This window comes from Chinchilla lanigera, unplaced genomic scaffold (genome assembly GCF_000276665.1).
Source record: "Chinchilla lanigera isolate Chin_1 unplaced genomic scaffold, ChiLan1.0 scaffold00006, whole genome shotgun sequence".
In the NCBI taxonomy this organism is placed as follows: domain Eukaryota; kingdom Metazoa; phylum Chordata; class Mammalia; order Rodentia; family Chinchillidae; genus Chinchilla; species Chinchilla lanigera.
In genome coordinates, this window is record NW_004955407.1 from 35416877 (window position 1) to 35434792 (window position 17916).

General features: G+C 49.8%; 1 protein-coding gene and 1 pseudogene across 2 annotated transcripts; one reads left to right on the top strand and one right to left on the bottom strand.

Moving 5' to 3' along the window:
• Positions 1–2797: 2797 nt before the first annotated feature.
• Cbr3 (carbonyl reductase 3) lies at positions 2798–11394 on the top strand. 2 transcript variants are annotated; one of them, XM_005375724.2, is made up of 3 exons: positions 2798–3280; positions 4672–4779; positions 10494–11394. In XM_005375724.2, exons 1-3 carry the CDS (start codon positions 2992–2994, stop codon positions 10928–10930), a joined length of 834 nt encoding a protein of 277 aa, XP_005375781.1. In that variant the 5' UTR covers positions 2798–2991; the 3' UTR covers positions 10931–11394. The 2 variants fall into 2 exon arrangements, with proteins under 2 accessions (XP_005375781.1, XP_013360007.1); XM_013504553.1 differs by lacking the exon at positions 4672–4779.
• Positions 11395–11769: 375 nt separating this feature from the next.
• On the bottom strand, positions 11770–12273 carry LOC106146664 (annotated as a pseudogene).
• Between the last annotated feature and the right edge of the window lie 5643 nt (positions 12274–17916).

Sequence of the window (17916 nt, forward strand, 5' to 3'; positions counted from 1 at the left end):
GTAGGTACCTGAGTCATGGGTGCGGCCCGGGAGGAAGGGGAACCACTGTGCTGTGACCCGGAAGGATCCATCTCCCTCTCGACCTCCACCCTGCGAGTTATGCTTCGGGATCACTAACGTGTTAATATTATCCCTTAGTTATTGTGGACTGACCAGGCCCACACTCTCCTAAACAAGTAGATGGTGAAGGCTTAAATAAAAGAGACAAGTGCTATGATTTTAGGGCTCCAGGGGGATGAAAACCCTCTAACAGAATTTGAGATTCTCTGGGGACTAAGTCAAAGATCTTCTCTGGGTGGCCTGTATCTATTTAGTTTTTAAACAAAGGAGGGGAATACTGAAGAAAGGTGAGAATCTCAGAAGGACCCTTCAAGGACCTTGGAAGTCTGATGAAGGACTTCAAGTAAGAATTTATGTTAATTTAGAAAAGCTATGTTATCTCCAGGAAGGTCTTCACCCGCAGGAGTGAGATGCCTGCAGCTACAGTTTTTATCTAGTTACTTGAGGTTGGAGCCAGGTGTCCTTAACTGTAGCCTTGCCTTATCCTTTGAGGCATCTGGGCTTCACCGGCCATTACAGGCCTCAGTCGGGACCAAGGACTCCCAGAGGTTCACTTACTATGAGTCCATTGCCCAACTCCAGACAAGGGGCCTAGGTCTTGGACAGACTCACAAGTAAACCTAGAAATCCAATTGGTTAATTTCAACCCTGCTCAGAGCCACTTTGTAGTAGTCTCCCTCAGGTTGCCATGAAGGAAGCAGCTTTTCTCCACCAGGCCCCTCTGCCATGCTGTTTCTTCTTACGATCCAGTAAGCCAGGTACTGAAACATGAGCCACAATAAATCTCTCCTCCTCTAAGGTGTGGGTGTGGGGATTGTGTCCCAGCCAGGAGGAAAGTGACTAAGACGTGGGAAGGGCTGACAGTGAAGGGCGAGGATGGAGAAGAGGTGGGGAGTTACCAACTCACCTGCTCACCTCTTCTGTTGATAGGAACCTGACACTCATCTTGCTTCCAGGGAGACAGTGGGCCCTGTCCCTGCCTCCAGCCACGCTGCTGTCCGTTCCTAGAGCAGCACGGTCAGTTGAGCTTCCTGTTATCAGGGAGCACATCAACAAAGGGCTGTGCACGAGGACCCTATGGCCTGGGGTATTTGCCTGACTTCCTCTATAGCAGAACACAGTGCCCTCATGAGATGTAAATAGTGCCACCTTTGGGACAACATTGCCCAAAGCACTGTTCTAATATGGACTCATCGAATCTTCGCTGTAATCCTAAGAGCTCACATTCTATTCCCATTTTACAAATGAGCAAACTGAGACACTGAGAAGTTAGGGCTTGTCCAAGGTCACACAGAAAATGAGCAGCAGGGCAGGGAGCCCTCTCCCCAGGATCACTTCACCCCTGAGGGCGCCCAGTATCTAACAGATACCTAACAGGTACCTAACAGGTACCTAACAGGTACCTAACAGGTACCTAACAGGTACCTAACAGGTACCTAACAGTTACAGGATGGAACAGCTATGAACAACAAGAGGAACCCCAAAGACACCATGTTGCTCAGAAAGCCTGAGGCTCCCACCCTAATGGTTAGGAAATACAAAGGAATAACAGCCTCCCTAAGTCAGAGAGCAAAGCCAGCTAAGAAAGCCTGTAAACTGGGTGTGGTGGATTGGAACAGAAATCAATATAATCAGGAACAGATGGAGAAAAACAGATCATGAAACTAAAAGCTAGTTCCTTAAGGAAAAATTTAAAAGGAAAAGTTAAATCTTAAGCCAGAGAGACCAGAGAGAAGGAAAAATGAAGAAAAAGAAAGCAAACAAGAAAAGAAAAGCTGAACACAGTGACATGTCTGCATTTCCAGCTACTCTGGAGGCGGAGGTAAGAGGATCACTTGAGCCCCGGAGTTTGGCCAGCCTGAGCTCATAGTGATAGCCCATCTCAAAAAAAGGAACAACAACAACAACAAAAAAAAACCCTATCAATGAAATGAAACTCACTCCAGAGGAAACAGAGAGTCCAAGTAATCCCACATCTTTAAGAGATGAAGAAGGAAAGGCTAGTGCCCCCTTTCCTGTCCTTTGGGACTGACCGGATGGAGGTGCAGTCAGGCAGCAGAGGCTCAGGCAGTTTGGCCACTCGGGAAAATCTGAGTCACGATGGGATGGCAGTTGTCCCTGAACCTTAGAGTCCAAATTGCTTGGCTTCTAGGGAAGGTGGGCGGGGTCTAACTGCAGGCCACGCCCACAAGCCTGGCACCCCGTGAGCTGGGCGCCCGGATCGCCCCTCAACAGGTGCCTTGACCACCTAGCTCCATCCATGTGGACGCGTCCGTGGACACAGCTCACGGCAGAGTCCTTTGCACCTACAGATAGGACTTTAGGGTTAAAAAAACACGCCTCTAAGCAGTTTGGTGCGCGGTAAGCATCTCCTCCCACTTGGGGGCGCACAAGGAAGCCGCAGCGTGCAGCCCGGCCGGACCTGGTGGGTGTCCTCGCAGGGTGCCTTTCCCCTACAGCCTCTCCCAGCCTCTTAACGCGTGGGAGGACCGCGCAGCAGAAGCGGCGACCGCATCGCACTGCGGGCCAAAGCGAGCGCTTGCATCTTGCAGCTGACGGTGCGCTCACGCCCATGAAAATTACTCAGCACTCGTTCCTCACGCTTTGGGGATCTCCCCAGACGGTTGCCTCCGCCCAGCTGCCAGGGATCCCGGGCGCCTGCTGACTGTCCCCGCCTACTGTAGCTCTGGAGCCAGCGCGGCTCAGCCCAGAGTCGGATCCAGACCCGGGCGCGCAGGAGGCGGACCCGGAGTCGGGGCGTCGCGGATCCTTGGGAACACACAGCCCCTCCCGGGGGCGGGACCTCTTGGCCGGTTCCCTAGGAGTCGGAGCCCTGGATCCCACAGCTCTTTCTGCTCCGCCACCCTGACGCTAGTCGAGTCCACTGCCCGGGCCGCGGTGCACGCGGTGCCCAGCGCGGCGCGCCCGGCCATGTCGTCCTGCACCCGCGTGGCGCTGGTGACCGGGGCCAACAAGGGCATCGGCTTCGCCGTCACCCGCGAGCTCTGCCGGCGGTTCCCGGGGGACGTGGTGCTCACGGCGCGGGACGAGGCGCGCGGCCGGGCGGCGGTGCAGCAGCTGCAGGCCGAGGGGCTGAGCCCGCGCTTCCACCAGCTGGACGTGGACGACCTGCAGAGCATCCGCGCGCTGCGCGACTTCCTGCGCAGGGAGTACGGGGGGCTCAACGTGCTGGTCAACAACGCGGGCATCGCCTTCAAGAGTAGGTGCAGCGCGCGAGCCGGGATGCGGGTATCCCCGAGGCGCTCCGAGGGTGCAGAGCCGCGAGCCGCAGGCGCCCCCTGGAGTGGCCGCGCGGGCGGGACCAGCCCCAGGGAAGCGCCCAGCGCCGGCCTGGCCGGGCGGTTTCGCTCTCCGCCGCCTGTGCGGGCCTGCGCGCCGCCGCCTGGGCCCTCCCAAACTTTCAGCTGGGGCTGTTTGTGAGAACCCCGGCCTCCTGGGAGCGGGACCACGCCTTGCTAAGTCATCAGCCTTCTGTTTCATCCGAGAGTCATTTTCCCTGCGAAGGGTCTCTAAGATCATCCTCGGCTTTCTCTTTCTGGGTGAATCAAGGACGCATTCAGCGATGCCAGGAACGCTCTGCTCAGGACAGGAAACGGTCGCTGAGACCCAGCTAGCTCACACTTGCACCCGAGTGCTTTTTATACTTTGTTACTTGGAGGACTTTGATAGGCGCTGGCAAAAAAAAAGGAAGCCAGCGGTTCCTGCCTCCGGAAGGCCAATGCGTGGTTTTAAGAAGCAGCTCCCTTTGCAGAACAAAATCAAGGCAGTTCCTCATTGTAACAACTGCTCAGTTAAGAAAATTATTGTGCTCCTGTGTGCTGGGACTGGAAAGAAAGAAACAAGCCAGCTTCCCTACAAGCTAGTGGGGAGACAAGCCTGGGACAAGACTGTATAGGAAGCTGCTATAGCACAGAGGTCTCAGCCTTGCACCGAGCGTGGTGCCCTAGGCTTCCTCCCTCTGCACCTCCAGCTCAGCCTGGGGGCTTTGGAGAGCTGCGGGTCAAGAGAGGTGACAACCCTGGGGCGGCCCTGAGCCCTGCACAGCAGGTGGAGGAGGCTGTGTGCTCCAGGAGCCCTGCCCCTCAGAGTGTGGACCCCAAACCTGCAACCCTGGCATTGCATGTCCACATTTCATTCTGTCACCTTCTCCAGGCTCCACCTGCACGTTCATGGCTGAGAAGCAGTAGCCTCGCCAGGTGGCCGCAAGCCCAGTAGCTGCAGCCTCACCCGTAAGAAACTGGGCTGCAGCCAGAAAGCTGTGTTTCCACAGGCCTTGCAGTGATTCTGATGCACACTGAAGTTGGAGAACACCGCCTACTGGTTTAAAATTGCTTTAAAGTTAGTTTGTCAGGCATGGTGGTACACACTTGTAATCCCAGCATTTGGGAGGCTGAGGCAGGAGAATCGCTGCAAGTTTGAGGCGGCCCAGGGCTACACAGTGAGTTCAAGCTCAGCCTGAATATATAGAGAGACCCTGTCTCAAAAAAAGATAAAGTTAGCTTATTTTGTTAATTAATTGCTATCCATTAAGATCCATGTGTGAATTTCAGGAGGAAATGTATGATTCTTTTTGTCTCCTCTTTTTGAAAGCGGACGACCCAACGCCCTTCGACATTCAAGCTGAGCTGACACTGAAGACAAACTTTTTCGCCACTAGAAATGTCTGCACTGAATTACTGCCCATCGTGAAGCCGCACGGTGAGTGCAAGGGTGACATCGCACCCTGTGGCTCTGGAAGAAGAAGGCTGCGCCCGGGACCCCCAGGGCTGCCATCTCCTTGTACAGAGAAAAATAGAGAATGGTTTTGTTTTCTCCTCGTGCCTGGCTGCTCACGTGGATCCTGGGTTCCACGTCAGGACTTCAGTCCCAGAAGACAAGATGGGGAGGCCTTTGGCTCTGATCAGCCTCACTGAGTCCTTCTCCAGCTCTCCAGGGACAGCCCCACCTGGCTCCTCCAGGAACCCGGGATGGCATCCTGGCTATCGTGAGCCTTTGCCTGCATTCTTCTCTTTGGAAAATCTGAAACAGATTTTCTTTGTCTTTTTTTCTTTTCTTTTTTTTTTGTTTTTGTTTTTTTGAGACAGGGGTCTCACTATGCAGGTCAGGCTGGCCTTGAACTCACTATGTAGCAGAGGCTGGCTTCAAACTCACAGTGATCCTCCTGCCTCAGCCTCTCTAGTGCTGGGATTACAGGTGCACACCTCAAGAGATGTGATGGTCTTAATCTAACATTCTGAATACAGACACCTTTGCATGCAACAATTTTTAAGTCTGAAAAGGCATGTGGTAGGAGCTGCCCTTGGCCTCCTGCCTGCTCGGCCACTCACTGCTGGCCTCCACAGGGAGCCCTCTTGGTCAGCTGTCAGTATGATGGGGTCAGAGCAGACTGGCAGGTTGAGTCACAGATGCTGGGCAGAGGAGGCCTCTGGCCCGGATTCACAGAGCTCATGAGTCCCAGGGCCAAGGGAACAGAGTGTGTAAATGTGAACTCAAGTGAGCAGAAATGCACATTTGTGAACTCCTTTCTTTACATAGGAGGGAGGTTGAGCGCAGTGTTTGCCATCTTGCTTTTTATTTGTTTGGATTCTTTTGTTTTGAAGTGAGATCTTGCCATGTTGCCCAGGTGCCAACCTTAAACTCCTGGGCTCAAGCAACCCGCCTGCCTCAGCCTCCTGACTAACTGAGACAACAGGTGTGTGCCACCATGCCTGGTACTACTTTACTAAGTTTTTCTCTTTTCTTCATTTCCCACATGGGCCTCTGACTAGGTAAGAACAGAAACTTTCCCTGTTCTCTATATGGGTGTATAGTACTGCATTGTAGAGATGCCTTTATGAGGTTATCAGGAACTCCTCTCCCTGATGAGTTTTATAATCATAGAATTTGAGAGCCAGCCTGGTGTGGTTGCACAAACCTGTAATCCTAGCACTCTTAAGAGGCTGAGACAGGAGCAGCAAATTTTGAGCTCAGTCTGTGTAACTTAGCGGCTTAGGAAGACCCTGTCTCAAAGGGGCAGAGAGAGATAAAGCTCTATGCAGAGGCTCTGGGATCAAACCCCAGCACCCCCAAAAAATTCTTGACAGCTGCACAGTATTACTGAAGCCTTGTGTTGCTCCAGCTCCACGTTACAGAGAGGGCATCAGAGGACCCAAGAACTGAGCACAGCAGGTTAGTAGAGTGGGAGACGCTCCTGGTTTCTTTATTCACTACTCAACCAAATTCAAATGTCAAGAGAAACAAGAATGATGACGTCACACAGCTGCAAACCGCACCTTTTGGGGAGTTCTTGGGAGGCTCTGGGGAAGGCGGGACTTGAGGACTAACTCACTGTCCTTAATCAGTTCTGTAATCTGACTCTGCAAACAGGAATCTCTGGTTTAACACGTACTGGGAATACTTGTGACCTTTTTTTTTTTGAGGTACTGGAGATTGAACCCAGGGCTCTCACCCTGACTTACATCCCCAGCCTTTTTTTTCATTTCTGAGTCAGAGTTTCCCTAAGTAGCTAAATTGCCCAGACTGTGCTTGAACTTCAGATCTGTCTGCCTCAGCCTCCCAGACTGCCAGGTTTACAGGTATGTGTCACGCTGCCCAGCTATTTATGACTTTTCAAAAAATCTCATGTTTACCTGAGGGGCAAAATGCTGAGTATCATTAATTTTTATTTTGTCTTTGTTTAGCTTTAAAACATTAAAGAGCTGGGTGTGGTGGCGCATGCCTGTAATCCCACCACTCAGGAGACTGAGGCAGGAGGATCACTGTGAGTTCGAGGTCAGCCTGGGCTACAAAGCAAGATCCTCGCAAAATAAAACAAAACACAAATTAAACATTTGGTTTGTTTGTGTATTCAAGGCTTGCCGCTAGGGAGAGCAACTTTCCAGCTCTTTCTGTGAGGCTGAATCACTAGGTCACCCTGCCTGGGAAGACGGGTGGTGTTAGGGGCAGGGTGCTGCCCTTCTCTGGCTGAGTGGATCGCTTATTAAAAGCAAAAACTGTAGGAACATTATCGGGGCAAGTGAGGACACTTGAATACTACTTGAGATAATCGTGTCGTCCAGTATAAAAACCTGCCATGTGACCACCGGTGTGGCTATGTAGGGTCTGCCCTTGTCCCCAAATGCAGTCCACCTCTGTGTCCCCTGCTTCAGTGGCTGTTAATTCAACCAACTGCAGATTGGAAATATTCACGGGGTTTGGGAATGACATCTGTAGCTAACACCGCAGACTGTTTTTCTTGCGGCTACTCCTTTAACAACACACCAGCTATTTACATGGCATTTACCTTGTATTAGGTTTTATGAGCAACTTGAGGCGGGTGCTAAGACTGCTGTTTATTGAACTCTTTTTTTTTTTTTTGAGACAGGGTCTCGCTATACAGTTCAGGCTGGCCTTGAGCTCGCTTTGTAGCCCAAGCTGGCCTCGAACTCGAACCGATCCTCCTGCCTCAGCTTCCCAGAGTGCTGGGATTACAGGCGTGCCTCACCACACCGGGCTTATTGAACTCTTTTTACAGTTTCTCTGTAGTTTGCAAATTGTTCAAAATTAAGAGCCAGGAAAGGAGTGCATGTTACCATGGAAAATGAGAGGACGGAGGGACTGCAGGTCGCCGGGGTCCTGAGAGATAAGCGAGGTGTTGCTTCCAAAGACAGACCGAGGCTCTCTCCAAATGGGAGTGGGCCCTTGAGGATGTTCAAGAGGACGGATGCACCCTAAAATATGTGCCTGCAGCAAAAGGCATTGATAAAATGAAGTAAAACCCCAGCATCCCATTGGATGCAGGTATCATGGGTTCCGAACAGCATGAGAAAATAACCACGCAGAACTGGTGATACGGGTGCAGGAGACAGCCAATTCACATTTGCTGGTTGGGGGATGCCCGGCAGTGCTTCCAGTCGCCGTGGCGGTGCTGTCCTGCGCAGTTGCGTGGCTGTCTCTTTAGTAGCCGTGAATTATCATCAGCATGAGCACGGCGTCAGGTCATCCAAACGAGCGTTCGCGGTAGACTAAGAGTGAATAAGATCAGAACTAGGGTGAGAATCAGCCCAGTCCGTGTGGGGAAGCAGCCAGCACTGCGGACAGATAAGGGTCACCCCTGGGGCCACCTGGCTCTGAATTACCCCAAGTCCCTAGGGAACAGGGGGGCTGAGTCCTCAGGAAGGGGCTGGGGACCCCTGGAAGGCAGGGTCACTGTACCTGAAGTGGATGAGGGGTATTCATATCTTTTTTTTTTTTTTTGGTGGATACTGAGAATCCAACTCAGGACCTTGCTCTTGCCAGGCAGGTGCTTGTTCTGCTGAGCTATTTCCCCGGCTATGCAGGGTGTTTGTACAACTGTAGACTCCAGTTCTGCCCAGGTCAGAGAACCGCTGCAGAAGGGAAGCCCTTTACTGGCAGAGATGCGTTCTACTGGGGAGCACAGCATGTCAAGTCCCACTTATGCATGTTTTACGCCTTCTAGTGTCACCTTTTGTTTCGTGTTTTGGTTTTGGTCTTTTGGGCAGGGTCTTGCTATGTAGTTCAGACTGGCCTTGAACTATGACTATGTAGCCCTGGCTGGTCTCAAACTCTAGGTGATCCTTTTGCCCCAGCCTCCCAAGTGCTGGATTACAGGTGTGCTCTACCACACCCAGGTATGTTTAGTTTTTATCAGCGATCAAGCCTACATCCTGACTCCGTTGTGTGTTTGCCAAAAGGGGTGATCAAAATATATGGTATATATTTAAATTTAAAATATTTATTATAGTAAGTGGCACATTGCCATTAATCCTCCTCAAAATCCTCTACCTCATTTGAACACACTTATCCCAACATCCTTTCCACTTTTTGAAGCGGTCCTGGAAGTCCTCTTTCACGAGGGCCTCTATGAGCTATGATCCAAAATAGGGTGAACACTGCCTCTGAGTGCACGCACGGGAAAGCAGACTTGGAAAAACATGAAGCTTTGTCCTTATCCACCTGATTCACTGCAGCGGCAGCGTAAGATTTCTGGCTCTTGCCCAGAGTCAAAAAGGAAATGTTTTTAAGCCATTCAGGACATTAAATGTTTAATTGTTTCCCATTAAATGTTTCCCGAGAAAGGGAAACATTTTTAATCCATCCAGGACACTGAGGCAGCCAAGACAGAGAGAGAAAAAGAAACCACACTGGGACCGCCTCCAAGGGCTCAACCCTGAGCCCCGCTTGTCATGAAATTATGTCCTTACTTTGTTCTGTCTTTACCACAAAATACAGCAGCCTCTGCCTCCTGCTGCCCTCCCCGCCTTTCCCGCACCCACTGCTTCACAGCCCCTGTTATCTGCCTCCCTGCACCCCTCCTTCCCCCCTTCCTGTGGGCAGCCCCACAGCCTTGTACCCGACTCCCCAAAGTTGTACACCTGTCACCCTGAAGTAACTGCCTTCGTTTGGCTCGCCGTTTCCCAACACAGCCTCTACATAACACCTTCCCTAACCCCGACTCGGGGCTCAGACTTTGGGGTACTGAACTCCTCCGGGTCTGCATAATATAGAGCTCCCTCCACTCCTCCAAGGGCTGCTCCATGGTTTCCTGCATCTCCAGGAAATCTGACTTTGCCATCAACATTTGGTGAAATCTAAAATTGCTGTAACAATAGCACAACTAAAGACACTCATGAAAGAGGACTCCAGAACTGCTTCAGAAAGGGCCACGACACTGGGATGTGTGTTCCAAATGAGGGAAAGTATTTTGAAGGGCATTCGTGGCAATGTGTCCTTTATTAACATTTTTTTTTTTTTATTTTAAAGAATAAAAGAAGGATAACATAATAATAGGGGGGACTTAGCAAATTACAGACAAAATGGTAGGAAATTATCAATGGTTATCATTTTACATATTATTGTCTACAAAATAGTTTCTCAGGAAAACAAATAGACAAATAATAGTGAGTTACAGACAAAAGAGGTAGGAGATTATCAAGAGTTGTTGTACTATACTTTGGTATCTTCAAAGTGGCTTCTAAAGAAAATAAATAGAGCTATACATGAGTGACCTATTGAAAAATCATTAACTATTCTCAATGGTTGTTGTAGGAAACACATAATAATAAACATACATCCAGTTATGAAATAGGATAGGAACATTACAAACTTTACACAGTTATGGATAGATTAGTAGGAAAATATCAATGGCTGCTATAATACGTGGTGGTATCTTCAGAGTGGTTTCTCAGGAAGACAGAGATATGCAAGAGGGACCTATTAAGGAGTTACAGCCTAAGGGTTGTCAAAAATAGCATATTACCTCCTCACCAGTGACTCCTTTCACTGAGGTATGATGGCTGGAAGGCTTTATTAACATTTTTAAAAATCTTTTTAAATGTTCACTGTACTTTTCAATTACATATTCGGCTAAGAACGCTTCCCGTGACATGCCCCATCTTTCTCTTCTGTTTCAGGGAGAGTGGTGAACATCAGTAGTTTACAGGGCTCCAAAGCCCTTGAGGACTGCAGCGAAGCCCTGCAGGAGCGCTTCCGGTGTGACACGCTCACGGAGGGGGACTTGGTGGACCTCATGAAAAAGTTTGTGGAGGATGTGAAAAATGAGATGCATGGGAAGGAAGGCTGGCCCGACTCAGCCTACGGGGTGTCCAAGCTGGGGGTCACAGTCTTGTCGAGAATCATGGCCCGGCAGCTGGATGAGACTAGAAAGGCCGACAGGATCCTGCTGAACGCCTGCTGCCCCGGGTGGGTGAAGACAGACATGGCCGGGGACCAGGGCTCCAGAACCCTGGAGCAGGGCGCCGAGACCCCCGTCTACTTGGCCCTCCTGCCTCCAGATGCCACTGAGCCCCACGGCCAGCTTGTCCGTGACAAAGTGGTACAGGACTGGTGAACGTCTGCTTTGGGGCTGCACACCTTTTCCGTTAGCGTGTTTACGACACCCAATCAGTGCATTCATCTCGGGGCTGGCCCACTCACATGCCGCATCTGGACCCCTGTACCTTGCCTTCCAGAGCTTAGTGCGTAACGAGTGCCAGTGGGAGGAATAATGAATTCTGATGCTGGAGTTGGACTCTCTTTCTGCTGTGGAGAAGGAACGAACACACATTAAACTCTCCCCAGGAGGAGGCTGTTCATTTCCAGGATCTGCCGCTGAATGGTCTCGCTGTGCCCAACTCAGAGGGAAAAGTCTCCAAGGGAAAAGGACACACAGGCATCTCAAATTGTAGTGGGCATTCTGATCTTCTGGAGGGCCGACTGAAACAAACTCCTAGCCGGTCATGATGGCGCACACCTGTAATCCCAGCACTCTGGGAGGCTGAGGCAGGAGGATCAAAAGTTTGAACCCAGTGTGGACAACTTCGCAATTTAGCAAGATCCTGTCTCAAAATAAAAATAACAAACGGGCCGGGGCTGTAGCTAAGTGTGAAGGCCCCATGTTTAATCCCTCAGTCTGAAGAAAACAGATTGCTGCTTCCCACTCCAGCATTTCTGATCCAGTTGGTCTGGTAGGACCTCAAATTCACATTTCTGACAGATTCCCAGGAAATGCTGGTACTGAGACTCCATGGTGTGGTAAGCGGTCGGAGGGTTACGAAGCCAGGTCTCGACCAACTGGAGCCATCCCTTTCTGCTTCCAGTTTGTTGATTCTGTGAAGACAATGATTTGCTTTGTTTTGCTTTGCTTTTTGAGACAGAGTCTCACTTTGTGGTTCAGGCTGGTCTCTAACTCATGGTGATCCTCCTGCCTCAGACCCTCAAATGCTGATCTTAATTGTATTTTTATTGTTTCTGTCAGAAGACAGAAAATTACAACATTAAAAAATCTTCTTAGGCTTTGATATGCACTTCTGGGATGGGGTGACACTTTATCAAACAGCGCAGGCGTTCTAAGGAGCCAAGCACAGGAGGCTGGTTTTGTAGATGGAAAAGTGAGGAAAGCAGAAACAGACAAAAGCACTTCAGTTGTTTCAAAGTTAGTTTTCTTGTAACGGTTAAAGTAGTAACGGCTAACTCTGGGTGGTTAGGGGTTTGGCTATTCGAGTTCTGAGCTGGTCAAACAATGTGGCTTTGATTTGCCAGTGTGGTTCTTTAGCATGAGTGGCGCCATTTTGATTTGGCCAGGCCGGCCCAGTGCAGGCGCTCAGCCAACCAATGGCCTCCTGTGCACTGTATTTAAGCCCTGGAGGCGGAAGTGTTGGGGAAGGTGTTTTGCTGTTGCTGTTGCTGCTGCTGCTGCTGCTGCTGCTGAGGCATGCTTTCTTCTGTACTGGGTTCTTAGTGGCTTTTGGTTTCCACAGTTCTGCCCAAGACATTTGCCACTCCTTTCACCTTGCCAGTGCCTTGGCGATGCTGGCCGTCTCGCTCCCACCACACACGTGGATGTCTGCGCCTGGACCTGCTCACGCCCCCTCTGAGCTCAGCCCAGCATGATTCTTCACATGACCCCAGAGCGCCTTTGTATCTCTACGACAGCAGTTGCATGCTCATTCACGGCTTTCGAAGAGGATTGCTTTTGTGACCAGGCCTCCTGAGTTCTGGTTATACCCTGTAGAAAAAGTCTTGTAGACAAAAGGAATGTTGTCATTTCATTTTTAGTTTTTATTTTTATTAGCCCATGTCTGCAGTACACAATGACTATGTTCATCATGTACATAACACATCTAAATTCTTTTTAATCCCCTTTTCTTCCTTCCCTGTCCCCTCCCTCCATCTCCTCATCACCTTCCCTATTGCAAGAGATGTATCTCTCTGCTTCCTATTATCTATCTTTTATTTTGCTCTTTACTTATACTTTGGGTTTCTCATAGAAGAGAAACCATGTGAGGGGCTGGGGATTTAGCTCAGCGGCAAAAAGCGCCTGCCTGGCAAGCGCAAGGTCGTGAGTTCGGTTCCCGGTACTGGAGAAAAACCAAAAAAAAAAAAAAAAGAAGAGAAACCATGTGACATTTAAACTCATGTGTCTGATTGTTTCACTTAGCATTATGGTCTCAAAGTGCCTCCATTTTCCTATAAATGACTCAAGCTTATCATTCTTCATGACAAAGTAGTACTCCAGGGAGTCCAAATACCACATTTTCTTTATCCACTCATCAACTGATGGACATCTAGACTACTTCCATTGCAATGGCAAGCAGAAACACTGAAATGACACCCAGGATTTGGAGGCAGATTTATTTACATCAACGGACACTGACCAAGATCATTCCCAGAATATCAGGTCTTGATCTCTGGTGGTCTAGGGCTTACATGGGGTGAGCAATCAGGAAGTTCAGAGGCAGAATGGCTTGTCTGCTGGGGATGGGTTTATACAATGTGCATCACAGTGATCAGCTGTTTCTAAGAGACAGAAGCAGCTGGAGCTGGAACAAGCACTATTACATGGGCAACTAAGAAACTGAAGTATACTGGCTGGGCGAGGGGGCACATTTTCTGTTACACCATGATTTAGCTATTCAGAGGATTTTCTGAAAGAGAAGGAATGTCCTTGCACAGGTCTGTGAGGGAGTCAGGACTTGAGAAGGTGCACGGCTTTCCAAAGAGGACCACAGAAATGCAACAGGTGCACAGTGGAAAGAATGTGAAGGAGGAAAATCTGTAGACTCACCAGAGCTACTGAGTTTACGGTGGCTACTCACAGCATGAACTGAGCACCAGGACCACATCTGCAGTCACATCCTGTGTCCTGACACCTCCCTTCGGACGTAAGAGAGACTGCACTTCCCTTCCGGAGGGGAGAAATGCTCGAGGCTTCGTTTATGTCCGGAGCATAACGAAGCAGACGACGCTGCTGGTATCTCCTAGGAGCAGCTGTCTATTTCTCCGGGCTCCACAGCGCCTCAAATGTCAGCTTACCTGTCACTGCCCTCACTTCACTTTCCCTCCACTTGCGGTGTGGACAAGGCAGAACCCCACCTGGACTACACTCGGTTTCCTTCCGGCACCCCCAGCCTTTTTCTGCACTACTGGGAGTTGAACCCAGGACCTTCACTCTGAGCTACATCCCCAGCCCTTTTTGTTGTTTACTTTGAGCCAGGGTCTTGCTAAATCACTGAATAGCTTAGGCCGGGCTCCAACTTGCAGTCCTCCTGCCTCGGCCTCCCAGAGTGCTGGAATTACAGGCATGTGCCCTCACGCCTCATTTCAGCCCTTTTTGTGTCACTGATTCAACCCAACCCCTACTCAGCTCAGGCCACAGCACCTGTAACACCGTAATGGGTTCAGGAGGTTTTTGGACTGTCACACTCTCGTCTCTTGCAGTCAGTCTCCCCAGTGACAGCACACACTGACTGGGGGACAGGAGAGGGCTGTAGGATCTACTTAAGTCACAGACAAGAAGTCAGACATAGACAGGAAGTCACCACCCACCTCTTTTATTTCTACTTCTTCTTTTATCTCTAGCCAACCAATCTTCTCTTGACACTTCTGGATCGTTATATACCCCACTTAAAAGGCCCATAAAGAAAGGACCGGCTGGACTGGATCAGAGCCAGTACTGAGCATGATGAATGCCACCCATTGTAGTCTAAGGAGCAGAAGGAGCCAGGCCACAGCCACTGAGGGGAAGCCCTCCCCGCGGTGCATTCTTTCCCAGCTCTCTCCAGAAGTACACCAAGTCCTTCAAACGGTCCTTTTCCTTCCTAGATTGATGCTAAGACTTCGATCTAGAATGTCCCCTAAAGCCGCATGTGTTTAGAGTGGGGTTTTTGGAAGGTGGGTGGATTGTTGGGGTGCTGTCCTTATCTGTGGATTAATAGACTGATGGATTAGTAGCTGACTATGCTGTTAGGAGGCAGGGTCTGATTGGAAGAGGTGGGTCCCCGGGATCCTGATCCGCCCTGGGGGCGTGGTCTGTTGGGGCGTGGCCAGTCCAGGGGCGTGGCCTAAAGGGATTTATGTACTGTACTGTACCTCCCTCCCTGACCCTTCCTTCTCTCTCTCCTTGGCTGCCGTGGGGAGAGCAGCTCTCCTCCGTCCAGTCCTTACACCATGCTCTTTCTGCCTTGGTGCCAGCTGACCATAGACAGGAGCCTCTAAAAACGTGAGCCATAAACCCCTCCTCCTCAAGCTGCGGGTGTCGGTCACTTTGTCTCAGCAACAGGAAAGTAAGACAGTTAAATTGGGTGGCTGATGTTTAAGCAGAAATGAACCTAATCAATAGAACTCATAAAAATGCTTCATAGTGCACTGTAGAAAAAAAGTATTAATAATAATAGGTAATGCCTGAAATCAAAACAAAAACAAAATCATGAACTGAGAGCCGATGACATTCTGGGCTGTGTGTCACGCTTCCCAACACGGTTTCACCCAGTTCTCACAATAGTCCTTTGAGGTTCGTATCACTATCATTTTTCAAATGAAGAAATAAAGGCTCAGAGTGTTTAATAACTTACTCAGACACCTAAGAGTTAAGAGCTGGGGCCACATCCAGAACTGTGTGCAGAGTTCTTTGGTGCCTGGTGCTGGGTACATCTACCTTATGCTATGACTCTGAAGACCTCGGGTAACTCTTGGTATAAAAATTGATAGAGGTGATACATTTAATCAGGTGATTTGTAAGCTATCTGGTCATTTGATCCCCAATTTAGCCTGGATAAATTTTTCCACAGAGAAACAAAGTATGACTTTTGTTGTTTGTTTGTTTGTTTTGTCTTTTTGAGACAGGGTCTCACTATGCAGTTCAGGCTGGCCGTGAACTCACTTTGTAGCCCAGGCTGGTCTCAAATTCACAGTGATAGTCCTGCCTCAGCCTCCCAAGTGTTGGGATTACAGGTGTGTGCCACCATGCCTGGCCTTGTTTTGTTTTGTTTCTGTTGCTGGTGATTGAATTCAGGGGCTGAATTCTATACCCCAGCCCTCTTTTATTTTGAGACAGGTTCTCACTAATTTGCAAAATTGCTCAGGCTGGGCTCCAATTTGCAATTATCCTGCCTCAGCCTCCCAAGTAGCTGGAATTACAGGTATGTTCCACTATGCTAGGTTTCAAATATGGTTTAAATGCCATATATTTTAAAGGATCATTGTGTAGGCTATATATTTTTAGGTGTCAGATGCCACCAGAAGTCCTTTCTACATCAGCTTTTCTGTGACATGTTTTTCTGGGTTGATGCTTCTGTGGTAAACGTAGTGGGCCTGGGCATATGGTAACTTCTTTACTGTCAAGAGGAGGAAGAATTAAAACTGGGACTTATATTAAATTTGGGTTTTTTGTTTTTTGTCTTTTTGAGACAGGGTCTCACCACGCAGTTCAGGCTGGCCTTGAGCTCACTTTGTAGCCCAGGCTGGTCTCAAACTCGCAACGATCCTCCTGCCTCAGCCTCCCGAGTGTTGGGATTACAGGCATGTGCCACCATGCCCGGCCTTCTTATATTAAATTTGAAGTGCCCTAATTAGTTTGATTATTATTGTGTAAGGAAACTGTTCCCCTTACTGGTCTGTTCAACAGATAAGCATAGATAGCTAAGTAGACTTTATCTTTTTTTTCTAGCTAAGTAGACTTTTTATCTCTTTTTCTTAGTGCTGGTGATTTAACTAGACAAGCACTTTATCACTGAGCTCCACCCCCAGCCCTTTTTATTATGAGACAGGGTCTTGCTGAGTTGTCCAGGCTGTATTCAAACTTGTGATCCTCCTCCCATAGCCTCCCCTAGTGCTGGGGTTATAAACACACACCACCTCGCTGGACATTAAGCGGTTCTTCTCTCCCCGTTAGTTCAGAGCAGTATGAGTGGGTGAGACTCAAGAACTTCAACGGTCACTTGCTTGCCAAATTTTTGCCATTTTTTCTGCCAGTCATGTAAAAACAGCTTACCATCTCTTTGTTAGGAAATCGATTTTCATGAAATAAACGGTTTTTCCCTGCTATAAGTGGCTCAATCCTTTCCTTTTCCTCTGATTCTATTTTAAGACCTTTCCTGGCTTGATCGTTAGAAACGTTTACATCTGGGGCACATGATATATGCCGAAGGAAACGGGATCCAAGTCAGCAGCCTGGTCAGGAGAAGGATCCAGCATCGCCAACTATTAAATTATTCACGGTGTTTTGGTAGAAGTGTTTGGTCCACTTTAGAATCTGATAGAAACTGTACACCCTTTCCCAGACACATGTACATGCGCGCGTACACACACACACACACACACACACAACACAGTGTTCTGAACCATTTCCAAACATTCTTCCTCCCCGCCAAGCACATTCACCAGTGGCCTAACCTCAGAGACGCCCAGATTAGATCTGAAAATTCCCCAGCGAGACTCGGGCGTGCTGGAGAGGCCACAACAGAAGTTCCGACTTTACCCTCCAGGTGGCGCTGTCTGGGTTGGCTGGGAACGCCGTAGGGCAGCCAGAACAGGGCCGACGCCCGGATGCCTCTTGCGGGCCTGCAGGGGCTCGGTGGGTCAGGAAAGGCAGATCACTGGCCTAGAAATATTCATACTCCCCGGAGTTGACATGAAGTCCTCTGTCCTGACCCCGCACCTGCATAAGGAGATCATTCCAGGGAGGACTGATATCACCTGCCCTTCAGGGAAAGCGTTGGCCTGCGGGGGCATCGGCAGCTCAACGAGGGTCCCCAGCCTTCTGCGCCCCGAGCCTGGACGGCTTCGTCCTCCTCCTCGCGCGGGCACCGGGTTTGGGTGCGGCCCGGATGGGAAGATGCGTAAGCCAGGTACGGGGCACCTCTCTGGGCCTTAGGGTTCTCCTGGTCGGTAACTCCTCCTTTGACTGAAGGAGGGTGGATGGCTGTGAGTGGCGCTGACCGATGTCTCCTTCGGCGCGGACGACTTCACGCCCACGCGGAATTGCCAAACCGCCAGGCGACGCCCGCTTCCCTGACTCTGCCGCGGGCGCGGGCCAGGACAAGCGCCGTAAGCCCCGCC

Bases quoted from the DNA above. Each gene is read 5' to 3' on its own strand.
- Cbr3 (XM_005375724.2), top strand. From the start codon at position 2,992: ATGTCGTCCTGCACCCGCGTGGCGCTGGTGACCGGGGCCAACAAGGGC. The intron at 3,281-4,671 runs GTAGGTGCAGCG...TCTTTTTGAAAG, and splicing joins CGCGGGCATCGCCTTCAAGA to CGGACGACCCAACGCCCTTC. The intron at 4,780-10,493 runs GTGAGTGCAAGG...CTTCTGTTTCAG, and splicing joins GCCCATCGTGAAGCCGCACG to GGAGAGTGGTGAACATCAGT.